The 16,888-nt window shown below is 38.3% G+C and overlaps 1 protein-coding gene across 4 annotated transcripts in view; it reads left to right on the top strand.

The window, feature by feature from the left end:
- The window catches only part of abat (4-aminobutyrate aminotransferase), a 58,524-nt gene that overhangs the window by 11,985 nt on the left and 29,651 nt on the right, over positions 1-16,888 (top strand). For 3 of the 4 annotated variants that reach the window (XM_017437254.3, XM_025010849.2, XM_017437257.3), the window contains exon 2: positions 8,082-8,202. In XM_017437254.3, coding sequence (XP_017292743.1) covers positions 8,133-8,202 — 70 coding nt within the window. In that variant the 5' untranslated portion in view covers positions 8,082-8,132. Of the gene's footprint in view, positions 1-3,235; positions 3,306-8,081; positions 8,203-16,888 lie in introns of all 4 variants that reach the window. The other variant, XM_017437255.3, reaches the window with a different exon arrangement.

Raw genomic sequence — 16,888 nt, 5'->3', positions numbered from 1 at the left:
AACAGGCCCTAAACACCAGAGCAATAGAGGCTCAGATCTACCACACCAGACAAGACCCAAGGTGTAGGTTGTGCAAGGAGGCCCCTGAGACAGTCCAGCACATAACAGCAGGGTGCAAGATGCTGGCAGGGAAAGCATACATGGAACGACATGTGAACTACTTGAAAACTGCTGTTCAGACATACTCCATCCAATCTGAGTTTTAGCTGTTTTGCAAAGAAGAATGGGCAGTCTAGATGTGGAAAGCTCATTAGAGACACTTATTAGTGTCTTATCAGTGAATCTTATTTTTCTATAGCAACCACCAGCTGATGTGTGCAGGCATAAAACAAGCTTTATGACTTTGGTCCATGCAGACTTAGATTAGATTCAATATTAAGTAAATTTATTGAAGCATTGAGTCTGTCATAAGTAGCCCTGCACAGAAGAAATTCCAGGTAATAAATTGGATTATTTTATTTTAGGTTTTATGGAATGGCACTTTAGTAAAACTAACTCCCTGTTTGTTTGTTTTTTAATACAACAAGACTTACAAAACCCCCTTTTTGTGCCTGGACTGTTGCCATGGTGACAGGTTGGCAGTTCCTAACTCTGTTCTCACTGTGGAATAGCAATGACTGAGGGTACAAGTGACAATCAGCAGCAATCACAGGATAGAGAGGAAACTTATGTCTCTGTAGGACAACTGTGAAATGGTTCTGTGATTACTTATCGTTAACAACAAAATCATTTATACTCATTAAAAAAAAATCAGGTAGTCCAATAAAACTATAAAAACCTATCTCCCGCTGCCTTTCATCCCAGAGTTTTAGACATCCACCAGTATATGATGAAAGTTGTAGCAGTTTTGATCAAACCTTGTATATAAAATTCACCACAATCTTACGCAAGATCTCACAAGATGTTATCTCTGAGTATGCATTTGGGATAAATCTCATCTACTACCACACCAAATTTTAGCTCTGTATCATAAGCATTGAAGCACCATCAGTTACTGTTCTTTTACCATTTTTTTGTTCTGCATCTCATCACACAGCTTTGAAAGAAAACATACAAATCCTACACCAAAAACACGTGGCTCGATCAGGAATAGAGTGCTCTGACTTTTGGTAGCGATAAGTCGCACAATGTAGACAAAATTTGCAAAAAAAAACACAAACAGAAAAAAAAGGAGATCAGTTGGGTTTTGTTGGAACCTCTTTGAAAACCCAGCCTTGTTTAAGGCTCTAAAACTCAGATGGATTATATATTACATTATAGGAACACCATTCAGTTTTAATAGGTCACAGAAACTTGGACTTTACATGTCTACACTGGTATTTGAATATTTTATTTGAGTTTTTAAACAATCACAATTTAAGTTTTATTTTTACAGATTTTTCCATGGAATGTTCAACAGATAGTTGTCACACACTCTAATCTTCTCCATAAAACTTATTTTACTCCCACAACTCTTTTTAATACATACACAAACTATACATCAAACTGTAGGTGTTTTAGTTTTCTTTCACCCAGTGTGTCTCTCCCTGCTATAGGACCTGTGGTTTCCTCTTGAATCTCTCCTGAATGCAAAGATTGCACAGCCAAACTACCATAAACTTAAGTTTTATTTGAGCTCAAAATATTCTCTTCAAAAAGACCATCAGTCTTCTGCTGCTCAGACTTAAGATCCTTAGTTTTTGAACAGTGACTGGTTGAAAGCTTAACTTTTAATCTGGTTCTGACTGCCTCTCATTAACTTGGCAGTCGGGGAGTGAAACACAGGTGTGGGTACCTTGGTGACTGCAGTGATTCACTGCAGCAGCTGTAAGACTTCTTTTGATCTTGGTTCTCTTTACACTTTTTATGCAGTTCATGCATCAAAATGTAGGCATTTTTTCCTGAGCTTAGATTACTACAGTGTTGTGTTTAAAGTTTGGGCAGCAGCTATTTTGAGTCAAAATTTCTTCAGAAATCTTCTAATTAGTTATTTCCTGATATGAAAATCTTTAGAACTAAAAGTTGAACCCCCCTCCCCCCCATATGACTTAAAGGACACTTCTTAAACCCTTCAATTTTGGAGAAGTGAAACCTTATTGTATACTTTGCCAATTAAGTGATGTGTGAAAGTGGTGTTTTAAAGCTTGACATGTGAACTAGTTTGTCTTCCAAGCTTTGTCAGAAAACATACAGACAAACGACACACCTAAACCACCTGCCATCAGTAGAAAATAAATGAATGGATGAAACATGACTTGTTGTTTTTACTTGTGCAGTCAGACATGAAGTCAGAGGAGTGGAGAGATTGGAGGATTAACAGTCCAACCCTGAGGAAACTATACATTTAAGTAATGTAAAAACAGAAAGCATATCCTTTGTCTATTTAGGCAAAATGATGATTGATGATTTCAAAAACTATGTACCTCCCTCCATAACTCTAACAGTGAACTGTCCATTGAACTGTAAAAACATAGGAAGGCTGTCTGAGGAGTGAGAGGAGATAGCATGGGTAAATTGCTTCCAATAAGTAGCAATTTTTTGCAAAAGGTTACTTTAAAAAAATAACATGTTGCACATTTTATATATTTCCACAGCATTTTGTTTACTTCCTCACCTCATGGTTGAATCTTGTGAGTGAAAACCCAGCCCTGCCACTTAAACAGCAGGGCTGGGCTAACCACACAAACTGTACAATTTGTTACATTTTCTCACACACACACACAGAACAGACAAGTGCACCGCTTTCTGGATTTCTAATTTGATTGTAAGTAATAATTTTACATTAATAAGCCAAACTAACAAAAAAACTTGTCAAATAATTTTAAAAACTAAATCTGAACAAGTGCTGCATACAAAAATATTCACCCTTTTTGCTCCAAAGCCCAACCATGACGTTCAGAAGCCACTTAGTTTGATCACCTACAAGTGGGTATTATTTAAGTGCAGAAAGACACAGAAAATAGACTGAAATCTTTAGAATGAGGAAAACTACACCCATGTTTAATGCGTATTGACACTTACTCATCATTATTGACCCTGCAGAGTGAACACATTAAAAAACCTTTATGGATACTACAGGTACACCAATCAGTTTTGTTTACACGTTTTCATGGCAACACTGAAAGTCAGCGTGTGCCCGTCCTCCCTGTGGTCGTGATGTAAATGTTTCTTTTGGACTTTGTTGTTGTCTGGATGCTGTCAGGTGTTTAGTGACCTGCTCTTCTAATTTATATGGTTTTATATTTTTCCAAAACAGAGTTTATGTTGTAAATCACCTGACCACTGAAAAAGGAGCAAGCACCATAATGAGTTACCTGGCCACGATGGTAAATAATGTTTAATTTTCCTTTCATTTTACAACTGTATATTTGACTGTATCTTAAGTGTCCTGCCAAAAAATTACTCCTAATAAATCTCCCTGCTCCTAATAAATCCCCCCAGTAATGGAATAGGATTTTTGCCCTTGGGCTGCATTGCTGCATTTGACACAGGGGGTCCTGAATCTGTTCAGGGTTCAATGGAATCTCAATACTTTTTCATGAGTTAGGTGTGTGTATATGTATATGTATGTATCTGTGTGTGTGTGTGTGTGTATATATATATATATATATATCAAATTACTTCAGTGATCTGTGTAGGTTTTCCCTTTTTTAACAAGGGTACAAATAAATTTGTCAGTGTCTCTTTTTTATGGCACAATATTTGTAAATAAGGTTAAATATAAGTATAAAAGTACAAAAAACAAAATCATAGCACCCATCTCCCCAATGAGCTGAAGTTTTGATATATGAATGGCTACAATAACACAAAGAACGGAGAAGTACCTTGTTTGCAAACAATATACAGAAAAATAAAACCCAGGAAAACAATAGTGTGAATAATGACCCAGCAGTTTTTTTTTCTTTTAATCACAGTGAAAGTGACTGTGTGCTTCATGAGCTGCTACTCTCACCGTTTGCCCTGAATTTTGGCATCCAACAGTCCAAACTCTGTCTCCCCTCTGCCGCCCCCATCACTTCGTTACTCACCCCACTCCCTGCCCCTCCCTGCTCGATAGATGCAGTCTTGTGTAACTCTCACAACCTAAACCAGTTTCATCCAGTTAATGAGTTGTTGCCAAGAGACTGTCTGGTTGTGCATGCATGCATGTGTGTGTGGAGAGCCGTTCTGTGTGAAGGCAGATAACCGGAATGTTCCTGTTCCTGCCGCTTGCATTACATAAGAGATGAAGAGTGAGGAAGAAGAGCAGACAGCAGTGCCTCTCTCTGCCTCTTTCTATCAGCATTTGAGCAAAACTTTGAAGTTCTGGTTCTGTTGTTTTTCATGTGAATTGCTTACAGCAGCTCCATAAATATAATGCTGTTCCCACATTTACACAGAAAGACAAAATTTGAAATGTCAGACTTTGTTTAAAGAAATGCTTGTATAATTGTGATGGCGCAGATGTTTTCTGTCATAAATGGGTCAATAACAGGAGGTAAATACACAGTAGGTTGCAAGAGTATTAACCCCCTTTTGGTACTTAAAAAAAAATTGTTGGCTTATGACCTGACTTTTTGTTTTGATTATAAGTAATGGACCTAAACAAAATACGCTTGATTAATGATGTTAAATTTGGAAAAAACTTGAAGTCAGTTTCAATTCGGTTTATTTATATTGCGCCAGTTCCCAAAAAATGTCATGTCAGGGCACTGTACAAAATTCACATACAGTATAAAATGCCAATTAGTAAAAGTTATCTTTGTAAGGAAGCCTGCAGATTTTGTTGAATCTTCAGCCCAATGGAGAAAGTGGAAAGGATTAACTCCCTTTTTAACAGGAAGAAACCTACAGCAGAACCAGAACCAGGTTGGACCTTTTCGCACACACCTTTCATAGTCCACGAGACACTCTACTCAGAACTGCCGGGAATATGCTGGTGTAGATTCTCAGTCATCCAGGCCATGGTAACTTCAAAAAAGACTTTTAGAAGTCTAGTTGTTTTTGTTTTTTAACCTTTTTTGAACTGCTGGGAAGTTCCTCCCTCCTCCTACAGCATTAAAACAGGTTTCTTAATGCCGGCTTCTTAACTTTCTTGTCCTTGTACAGACACCAGACATCTTGATTAAGCCAATTGAGACAGTACATGTCGTTTGGCATTTGCAAATTTGACGGTCCGGCCGAGGAGTACCTCTTCCTGGCCGCCACAGAGAGTGGCTTGTCTCTGTTGTGTCTCCTTTGTGCTGAATAACTATCTCCTTCCACAAGTTCTTCATGAACTGACTATCTTTTTAGGTTCATAAGTTTTGCTGGAACAGTTGTAAAAACGGCTGTATTTTACAGCTGTTTCTCAGCAGAACAGTAAAGGCAAAAACAATGACTCCGTTAAAGCTCACTGGTTTTTCCGCATAAACACGCCCACAACAACTTCTGACTAATCACACAATAATTGGCGCAAACCCTTGTGAAGAACATTTACGCAACCACGTGTATGAGAGTGAACTTCATGACTTCTCATAGAGTATGGAAACATCTTAAGCTTAAGTCCCACTGGGAAGAGACCTTGGGGCAGACTAAAACTCACTGGAGGGATTATGTATTCTCTCTGGCCTGGAAATACCTTGGGATCCCTTAGCAGGAGTTGGAGAGTGTACCTGGAGAGAGGGATGTCTGGGTTTCTCTCCTGGACCTGTTGCCTCCTCAACCCAACCACAGATAAGGGATGGAAGATATATGGATGGAATATGGCAAAAATATCATATCACAATTTTTTTATTTTACAGAAAAATTGGTCACAATTTTATCACAATTTTTTTGTATTGATTTTTAACTATAGCTTTTCTGTTATTTTGCAAGTTACAAACTGTGCAATCACACTATTTTTCTATGTAAAAACATAGCCCTGTAGGGAAGCAAATAGATATACTGGTAAATTTAAACCATTCAAAATCAGTGTCATCTTTTTCCTGCACTCAGAACAGATTTTAAACCAATATGTGATCAGCTTTTGTATTTATAACAAATTTATTTGTGATAATATTTAAGGTCAAGGCTGAAATTTTAATTCATTTACAAGTACTGAGAATAAATTTAAAATTTAACCCTGTCAAGGCAGCCGTTGCAACAACATATCTGATTTTTCCTGTTACTAAAACTTAATTTGAGCCTGAGAGGGTTAAATATATCAGTGAAAACACCAGAGTCAATAGGCTGTTTTATTTCTAAAGTAAATGTATCTATTTTTCTATTTCTCTGCTGTTCTTTTTGTAAAGTAAGTAATGATATTAATTAGCTGGTTATTAGTCTCTGTAGTGAGCCTGCAGTAATAGACTGTTTATATTTCACTGTGCCTCAGTAGTTAGAGCAGTCATCCTCCAATGAGCGAATTGGAGGTTCAATTCCTGGCAGGAGTCACATGTCAAAGTGTCCATGGGCAAGACATCGATGTATGAATTTGATCTAAAGCACTGTCTAGTTTCCATAGAATAATTTATTCAGATTAGCTCTGTAAAGATTCAATGCGGTATGAATATGTATGGATGGATAAATGAGGGCACAGATTATGTTGTAAAGAACTTTGAGTAGCCTGATTGGCTAGAAAGGTGCTATTTAAGTACTGTCCATTTACATTCTAATCCTTCATGATCTAATATCGTCATATCACCCACCCCTGTCTTTCATGGTTAGAAAGTTTAGTTTTGGTCTCATTTGACCACAGTAGCTTCTTTCAAATATTTGGCAGAGAAATTCTAAAGGTTCTGCCTAATATTAATGTTAAATAATTCAAAAAGTACAACAGCTACAAATCCCAAAAGTCAGTAATGTAATGTAAGGCAGTAATGTCCTGAACAAGCTGACCGTGTTCATACTTGAATGGCTGAAATAGGTAAAAGTTTGTTGGGGAATAGCTGGGAGTACAGGAAATTGTGGATAATGTGAATGCTGACTCACAGGGGTTTCAAATGTTTCAGGAGTAGGAGGCTATTTAGAAAAAGTAGGGGTCTGACCATTTACTGGGTAAAGCCCAGTGCTGAGCACTAAAGGTGCAAGGCGATCGACAAAGGGGGATATAAATTTTAAAAAATTGAAACTTTAGAACATCAGAAATGCATTTTCCTGGCATTTGGAACAAGGCTGGGAGGGTGTTTTGAAGAGTCCAAAATCAGCCGTTTTTAAGGATAATTTATGAGAATCTTTGGCTCTTTGAACGGACTGGGAGAGTTTTTAGAAAGTCAGAGAATTCATTTAACCAAGACAAGGAACTATTTCACAAGGCCGTGCACTTGAAGTAAGTAATCTTTTAAAATAGATTTAACAATAGATTGTATTGGTGTTCTTTTTGGTTGGTAGAATCCAATCGTTCTTTTGTCAGACATTCTGGCATGTGTCATCCACTGCTTGGAAAATGACGCCATGTCACACCTCCAACATCGACCAATCAAAAGCCTCAGCACATAAATGAGAAATCTTGTGTAATTGGTGGTGTTACAACAGTGTCGGTTGCTTCCTCAAAGATGGCTGCATGTATCAGCATAATTGATCAAAAACAAACTTGGGGAGGAAGAAAATCAGAAAAAGAAAAATTTACATTGTTATGCAGATTGGGAATAACACAGGGACTCTTCTAGGCAAATGTTTACAAAATATTTTTGGTCAATCAATGAAAATGTGCCTGAATGAAGGTTTTATATGGCGATTTTCACACGCTACTTTACTGAAGGGAAAATTTTGGCCTTCAAAGCAAAGGAGGTGAAAGCTTTTTGTCCATTTAACTTTAACAATACAGAGTATGTTATGTTGGCTCATTACTTAAAATCAAATTGAAAAACAATTTAAATTTCAGGTTGTAAAGCAACAAAATAAAAATAATATCTGGGTGAAGGAAGTGAATACTTTTACAACCCTCTAGATTAGTGTAGAAGTTGATAAATAACTTGTAGCTAATATGTGATACATTAACTTGTGAGTAGCTGTGAGGCTCCTGATATGAGAGGCTGAGCTGCTGGTGCTTTCAGTCAGACCAGCATCAGATCACAGGCCTTTGGCTGTTTTCCTTCACCTGTCTGAAGTCTCCTCTGTGCCGGGGTTTATCATCATCCCTCAATCTGTGTGTGTGTTTGCAGGTGGCTGGGTGAAGTCAGTCACTGAGGGCACATTTCCTCCTGGCTGGTGCCATGGCGACCTCCCTGATCAGTCGTCAGCTCGTCCTCTCGCTGCAGAAGAACTTCAGACTTAGTGCTGCAGGTAAATACACATCTGGATCACTTCCACCTTTTTTGTCTAGGGGTACCTCCAGAAATTTTTTAAAGTGGTGGCCAGGTGGGGTGGGGGGTGGGGGGTGGGGGCTATAACATTAATGGGGTGGCACACTAAAACCAAAAGTCCCAACAGATTTTCAGGCGTTTTCCTGTTGTTGTCATATGTAGGCTGTTCTAAACACACTGGGTGGTGGGGCATCACCTTCTGATGTAGGCCTAGTTTGTTTTTTGTTTATAGTTAATAATATTACCTGAGAACACAGCCATGACACAGCATGTTGTTGAAGTTTGACATTTCCCTCCCTCTTCTCTGTTATAACCTCTTGACAGTGAGAATATTAACTTTCTGCACCATGTTTGATATAGTTCCTCTAATAGTTGTTGTACATATTCAAAGAGATTAGCTCTTAATGTTTTTTACAATTGATTTAAGAAAATATTTAATCAATATACATGCCATTTTATTTATTCAGTGATGAATTTTGATTTCAGTTCTAACAAAAAGATGTCATCCCAGCTTAACTTTTTGTTCTTTTAATCATTTTAATTCAGTTTAGTTTATATAGCATCAATTCTCTACAGAAATTACTTCAAGGCAATAACAAAGTAGTAACAAGTCCAAATCATAAATCCAATTCAGACCAAACAGATTCAGGTTCATATCCAATTACAACCACTGTTTACGTTTATTTTTATAGCTTTTGCTATCAATTCCTTCCTTAGAACTACACCATACTGTGCATAGTTTATAGAAAAATAAAACCCAGGAAAACAATAGTGTGAATAATGACTCAGCAGTTTATATATATATATATATATATATATATATATATATATATATATATATATATATATATATATATATAAATATATATATAAATAAATAAATTACTTGCTGGTCAGGTTTGCCATACAGTTCTTGCTCAGAAGTTGTTTGTGTGGAACTGGAGCCATTCCAATTTAAGTCAGCTCTAACTGTATAAATAGATGATCTCTAAATTCCAAGATACAAATGGCAGACAGAGAGCAGTGTTACTTATACAGGGTGAATGATTGACTGACTTCAGGATGTTTCTAATCAATCTGTTCCCCTTGCAGATCTGTGAATGAGTGATGTGTCAATCAGCCTCCCATCTGTCAGTCATCACTGAACCAGGCTTTTTTGCTTTCATTTTAGAATATTTACAGGTAAAGTTGATTAAAATCAGCTTTATCTTCTCTGCAGAAGCATTGAGGAATAACGGAGCAGTTCAGAGGCCAGTTTCAGTTATGCTGAGCAAAAATTACTATCATAATATTTTGGAGTTTTATCACAATATCTGATATATTGGTCATCACAATATTTGTAAAACCCCTTTAGTCACTGTATTAATGTTTATTTTAACTAAAACAAACAATGTAGGTTGTGTGTGGAAGATCACAGAAAGTCTTCTGACCAGTCACATGGTCACCATCAGATACCATTTGATCGCAAGAAAACCACAGTAAAGAAATGAATCTCAACCAAACGGACTAAACCAACTGAATGTGTTGCCATTCACACAGTATACACACTGACACATCAGATCTGTGTTAAATGACCAGATTAAATTAGCAGCTCATGCTGCATAGAGGGCAGTCATTATAGGTTACTTAGGTTTAAAATAAACACAACACATCCTGACCAAGAGCTTAATAAATGGTCAAAGTTAAAACAGCACACTTCCAAATAAACCCTTCACACAGGCTATGAGACAGAGGTGCAGGAACCAGAATAAAACAGTAAACAGAGAGACCAACATATTACTACAAATCTTTTGCCCAGTAATTATGTCTTTATGAACTGGAGGCAAACTTTAACAGCAATTTTGTCTATGACGTGTTATCATAGCTAAACATCTGCATGAGTCCCTGAGCCATACAGCAGCTACAGCCACCTGAGTTTTCTCATAGACGACAATGTTGACATTCTCTTCCTCCTGTTCTAAAATCAGAAAAATGGTAGTTTTCAGAAAGTCTAGAGTCTGTTTGATGATGGCTTGGTGACTTCTATTAATATCCTAAATCAGGAATGCCAAGATCTTGCATGTGAAAAAGCTTCCAAACCCAGTAATTAAGCTGCATTTATTTAGCCACCTGTGGACAAAGGATCCAGAGCCATTTTTCTTTGAAAACAAGTCACTTATCTATTATTTACTGTCTCTGAATGTTTGTCAACGTCTATTGAGCTGTTTCCATCACTTCCAAAACATTAACCCAGTGCCAGCTGAGTGGGCAAGGAAAGGGGAGTCTGCTCCATTTTTCAGGATGGGAGGGGGCAAGAACTGTGATACATTAGAAGTGCCTGGGAAAAGCTAAACTCCTAGTGAATTAGATGCAGCCACTGAAAAATTGCCTTTAAAATTGATATTTGATATTTAGTCAAGCTTCGTATTGCACAAGACAAAACTTTTGATATATGGGACATAGTTGGTATATCTTCCACCCCTAATGTGAACATTGGGGGTCTCAGTGGAGGAAATCAGTCTGAACACATCAGATTGTTCTTATTTTTAGCATCTTGTTAAGCAGCTTGTTCTTACAGCAGAGCGTGCAAAAGTTTTGTTGGTCCACAGAGCAAAATGATGCTTTTCACAACAAAGACTCAAAATTTGGGTCATTTCAGTCGGTCATGCACACTCCCATGTTTGGAGCAGCACGGGAAAATCTGTGAGCAGGTTTGTTTCTGCTGGCTTCCATACAACTAAACAGAAGCCAAGAAGATCTGATCATTGCAGATATTTTATACATTTCAAAAACTGCCTAGATAGGATGAGACTTTTTAGTTATGGCTTTAAATGAACAACATACTTCCTGTGAATGACACTACTTCTGCCATTTCTCCTACTTATTTCCTTAGTAGCAACACCTGTTGTTTAAAAAGAGAACTGCAGTGAGTGCTGCACATCTAAGGCGCTGGTATAAACAGCAACTGTGTTCTCCTGAAATTATAATTCACACAAGGTGGGTGACAGTATAATCTCACCTTTACCTTGCAGATTCCCATGACAGAGTTATTGGGTGTTTTTGTGATACAGAGTACTGCCACAGGATTTTCTTTTGTTCTTAGGGATAAATCGGCAGTCGAGTCAGCAGTAAAAATGATTACAAGAAGCAAAGTGTTCTGCTCCACTGAGACCTGGCTCTGCTCCGCTTTATGGACTCTGTTTATGGACTTTCATCTTCACAGGCTGAACTCTCTCTATAATTTGGTATTTGTGGAACCATTACACTTCAACTGAGAGCTGCAAATCAAAAACAATGTTTCTTGATTTAAAAATTCAGAAAGTATAGGAAAAATACAAAAACCTTTCAATGCTTGCATTGCATAAAATGAAAAAAATGTTTGTGTGTAAAGGGCAAGGACAGAAAGCACTGTTGGATAGGAGTCTGTTGGTGTTAACCCGAGAAACTATCATGCCAGTGGGATCCGTTGTGACCACACAAGTTTAGGAATACCTAGGCCTGTCACGATAACAAAATTATGCTGGGTAGTACTGGAGATATTCGAAATTGGAAACTGTTACAGTTCTTTTGGTTATATTGCACATCAGTCCACTAGGGGGCACTGATGTCCTTATTACCTTGTGTGTGGGGTGGTGTGGGGGAAGTTGTTGTAGTTGTTCATGGTGGAATAAAACTGCTAAAGTGAACAAAGTGGAGTAATTCTTACTGACCAACATTGGTAGCAGAAGATGGTTAGTAACTACAGAGTTCCGCCAGCATTTGAAGAAGGAAAGCCATACGAAAGCTGGAAGAATGAAATCAATATTTGGACAAGAGTTACTGATTTGGAGAAGAAAAAGCAAGCACTTGGTGTCGCCCTGGCATTGGGAGGAAGAGCGCGGGACACGGCGATGGAAATACCGGTAGACGATTTAAATAAAGACACTGGAATGACCACATTGTTAGCTAAACTAGATGATTTGTTCCTAAAAGAGGAAAAAGACAAAGTTTATGAAGCGTACACGACTTTTGACCGGATCATGAAAGAAAGCAAAATGGCTCATTCTGGCGGCAAAGTACCTGACAGAAAAGTACACAGCTAAACACTCCACAGCCTGGTACAAACCCGCTGGATAAGTACGGACGCCGATCAAAATGTGCAGTGTGCCAAAGTACTTTTCACGGGGTCAAAGACTGTCCGCACAAAGCTGAAAGTGTCAAAATTACAGAAGATGCAACAGATGTTGATGAGTGCAACATTACTCTTTACACCAAAGAGTCACCAACAGATACAGAAATATTCATGACAGAATGTTTTGGCTCAGCAATAATAGATACTGCTTGCACTAGGACAGTCTGTGGACAAGAGTGGCTGGACAACTACAGTACTGTGTTAGAAAAAGACAAGTGTGAAGACAATGAAAGAGACAGAAACACAAAGTCACAGACCCTTCAAGTTTGGAGATGGAAAAATAGTCTACTCCATCAAAAAGGTAAAGCTACCTGCTAAGATTGGCAACACAAACCAGCCTGTGAAACTCGACTTTATTAGCTCTGGACATTACTGTGTGAACATTGTGGACAATGAAAATCAAAATCTTACTCTGATCAGATATTAGCTACCACTGAGGAAGAAATACTAACTGCAACAGACGAGATGAACACAAGTGAAAAGATGAAAGCTTTGGAGAAACTTCATAAGCAATTTGGACATGCTTCTGCCGACAAAATACAAAGGCTTTTGAGTAATTCTGGCAACAAGGACACAGAATGCAACAGTCTGCTGCAAACGATTGTGAACCAGTGTGAAGTGTGTCAGAAATATTGTAAGACCAAACCAAGACCCGCAGTCGGTCTACCACTGGCGTCCACATATAATGAAACAGTGGCTGTAGATCTTCATGAACTTGAACCTGGGGTGTGGTATCTACACATTATTGACCAGTTCACCCGCTTTAGTGCTGGTAGTGTCTTGACTACCAAGAGATCTTCTGAGATAGTCAAACATTTTATCCATGATTGGATCAGTGTGCACGGCCCACCACAAAAGTTATTTAGTGACAATGGTGGCGAGTTTAATAACGAGGAAGTAAGAGACATGGCTGAGAATTTTAATATCGAAGTTAAGACAACACCTGCTTACAGCCCCTGGAGCAATGGACTGTTAGAGCGGCATAATCAAACTCTGACTGAAATCTTAATGAAAGTCAAAACAAGTACTGGATGTGACTGGAGCACCACCATGGACTGGGCCCTGATGGCAAAGAACTGTATGCAAAGTGTCCATGGATACAGCCCACATCAGCTGGTGTTTGGGAAGAATCCCAACTTGCCCTCTGTGTTAATAGACAAAGCCCCGGCTCTAGAGGGCACCACCAGGAGTGAATGGGTTGCCAAGCACATTTCAGCCCTGCATGCTGCAAGAAAAGCCTTTACAGAAGCAGAATCTTCAGAAAGAATACGCAGGGCACTAAAGAAACAACTGCGGCCCACAGACGAGCGATATGAAACCGGAGATAAAGTTTTTTACAAACGAGTGGACTGTCCAGAATGGAAAGGACCAGGAGTGGTCATTGGTCAAGATGGTGCAGTAGTTTTTGTCAGACATGGAGGCACCTGTGTCAGGGTGCACCAACTCAGATTGAGAAAAGTTCCTCATGAGCAAGAAGAACCCCAGATCACCTACGATGAGGAGCACAAACAAGGACAACTTGCAGTGGACATCAATGAAGAGGTGGGAGGAGACAATTATGCAGCAAATCCTGAGGATGATCCTTTGCTTTTTCCTGAAAATGTAGAGGCAGGGAGACAGCGCCCTGGAAACATCAACATAAAGACAGGTGAAATTCTAACATTCAGAAATGCAGAGGGTATCTCACAAAAAGCAAAAGTGTTGGGGCGTGCAGGTAAAGCAACTGGGAAATACAAGGATTGGTACAACTTGGAGCTGCTTGAACCTGCAGAAGTGGCTGGGAGCACTGAATCTGCTGATCTGTCACAGTTGGAGGATCTTCGTGTACAGACAGATGCTCCCAATTCCGAAACATATGAGGATGTTTTTGTGAATGAAGATGTGTCATTTGATGAAGCAAAGGAAAATGAAATAAAAAGCTGGAGACAGAATCAAGTGTTTGAAGAAATTGAGGACAAAGGACAAAAGTGTATCTCTACTCGTTGGGTGTGCACTCTGAAAGAGACTGAAAATGGATTAAAACCAAAAGCAAGGCTTGTTGCACGAGGATTTGAGGAACTACAAGTTCCTGANAGCAGCAAACACAGCATCACCTCTCACTGAAGAGGAGAGAGAGCAGCTCAGGTCAAAGATAGGCCAACTTCTCTGGGTGGCGAGACAGAGCAGGCCTGATGTCATGTTTGATGCAAGTAATTTGGCATCGAGTCTAAAACAGGCTACAGTACAGACCATCAATGAAGCAAACAGAGTGGTGTGTAAACTCAAAGCCAAATCAGTTAAGCTGAATTTCCAACATCTTGAAGAAAACAGTAACTTAAAGATTGTTACATTCACTGATGCTTCTTTTGGAAATCTTGCAGATGGAGGTACTCAAGGTGGGCACCTCATTGTTCTAATGGGTAACAACGGGCAGTTCTCTCCCATTTCATGGCAGTCAAAAAGAATTAAGAGAATTGTTAGAAGCACACTTGCAGGTGAAACACTAGCTATGTCTGAGGGGATTGATAATGCTATTTTTCTCTCCACACTGTTTTCTGAACTCAATTATGGAAGCATTACTTATCCTCTACCAATAATCTGTGTCACTGATAATTTCTCTCTTGCTGATGCACTTAAGTCAACAAAGTTTGTTGCAGAGAAAAGGCTACGCCTGGAAATCAGCTCAATCAAAGAGCTGATTCAAACTAAGAAAGTTCACCAAGTGTTGTGGTCTCAAACAAAAGACCAACTCGCAGAATGTTTAACTACAAAGGGAGCATCCACAACCTTGCTACTTAAGGCTCTTTATGAAGGGCGGTGGACTGTTCAGTAGATTTATTCACGGTTATTTTATGTTCCCATCTCATTGAAACTGTTCTAAAAATGTTTAAACAACTGTTTTACCAAGGGTAATCTTTGTTAATTATTTTTTTTAAGTTACAGTTCTTTTGGTTATATTGCACACCAGTCCACTAGGGGGCACTGTGATGTCCTTTTTACCTCGTGTGTGGGGCGGTGTGGGGGAAGTTGTTGTAGTTGTTCATGGTGGAATAAAGCTGCTAAAGTGAACAAAGTGGAGTAATTCTTCCTGACCAACAGAAACTTTCCACAAGTTTTATGGGAATTAACTATGGATAATTTGGGCAAACTGTATCATATCTAAACAAAAATTTAATTATTTTGATTTGTCATAGGCAGATAAGGAGTGTGACCCAAAGTTTATGAAAATAACAAATTTAATGACCTTATTTGCATCTGATAACATTGTTGTTACAACCTTACAGAATAATAGATTTTGAACATTTCTACAGTTCTTTTTGTTTTGTAGTTATCCTTTTCTAAAGTCATGAACACAAATCTGAGCAAAAATATTCATTGTTTTTTGTCATTGTATCCACAAACAAAAAAAAGAAAATCAGTAAATCAAATATCTCAGAAAAACTCATTGAAATGTCTTCATTCATACAGTATTTGATCATTTTTTTGTCATTTTAAGTAAAACTAAATGTATTTTAATAAACTAAATTGCCTGACAAAATGATTTACATCTCTAAACAAAACATTTGCCATGTTTCTATTCTCATTAAATGGCACAGCAATGAAATCTTGTTGTTTTAGTCAATCAGGCTAAAATATCTTCTCCCGTTAGGGGGCAACCATCAGTATTTTGAAATTCAGATTTATTCCCGTTTTAATCACCATATATTGTTGTTAATTCACATAAATTCTCATTAATTCCCATGGAAAGTTTCTAATTTTGCAAAACTCTATGAATTTTCAATCCTGGCTACTAGTGCTGGGCGATATAACGATACATATCGTGGCGACGATAGAAAAGTGTCTATCGTGATATATTTTCTTCTATCGTCTCTATAGTTTGTCGTTTCTATCATAATTGTATGAATGATTCATGTAAATATTTCATAACGTAGGCTACGACGAATGTAATAGTGTTGTCACTTTGCATAAATTCAGTTTATATAAGTGATAAATGATAAGAAAAAATAACTATTTTGCGAAGAACCTCTGTTTTGCGACATGACGCTGCTTTACGTGTGGGTTTGTGACATGCTTTACGGCAGCAGCTTTCTGTGCAGCGCCGTGTTTTCACCATAAGTGGTGAAAGATGGAGACGCATGAAGTATCAAACCCGGGGTCGCAACAAGTAGAGACAGCTAGCAGGCAGCCCAAGAAGTAAGAGTTTTACCAAAACGAGGGGGACGTCTGTGATTTGGTTCAAGAAGTTCGACACGGAGCAGAAAAAGGTAATATGCTAACTCTGCTAATGCTAACGCTAACTCTGCTATTAGACTGACGCCAACACAACAAACCTCTTCTATCACTTAAGGAAGAACCACGAAAAAGAATATTTAACAATCCAAAAAGTGCAAGGTCAAACAAGTTGTGAAAGAGCCGGGAAAGTTGCGAAAAGTAAAACTATAGCCGGCCGAAGATAATGGAGTCTGTTGTCATTTGATACTGTTACGTCTAACAGGTACATATATATTGCTGCACTAAAATGCAGCAAATCTCATTT

This window comes from Kryptolebias marmoratus, linkage group LG12, assembly GCF_001649575.2.
Source record: "Kryptolebias marmoratus isolate JLee-2015 linkage group LG12, ASM164957v2, whole genome shotgun sequence".
Classification (NCBI taxonomy): Eukaryota; Metazoa; Chordata; class Actinopteri; order Cyprinodontiformes; family Rivulidae; genus Kryptolebias; species Kryptolebias marmoratus.
Note: the sequence above shows the minus strand (reverse complement) of the source record. Positions and strands in the feature narration are given on the sequence as shown.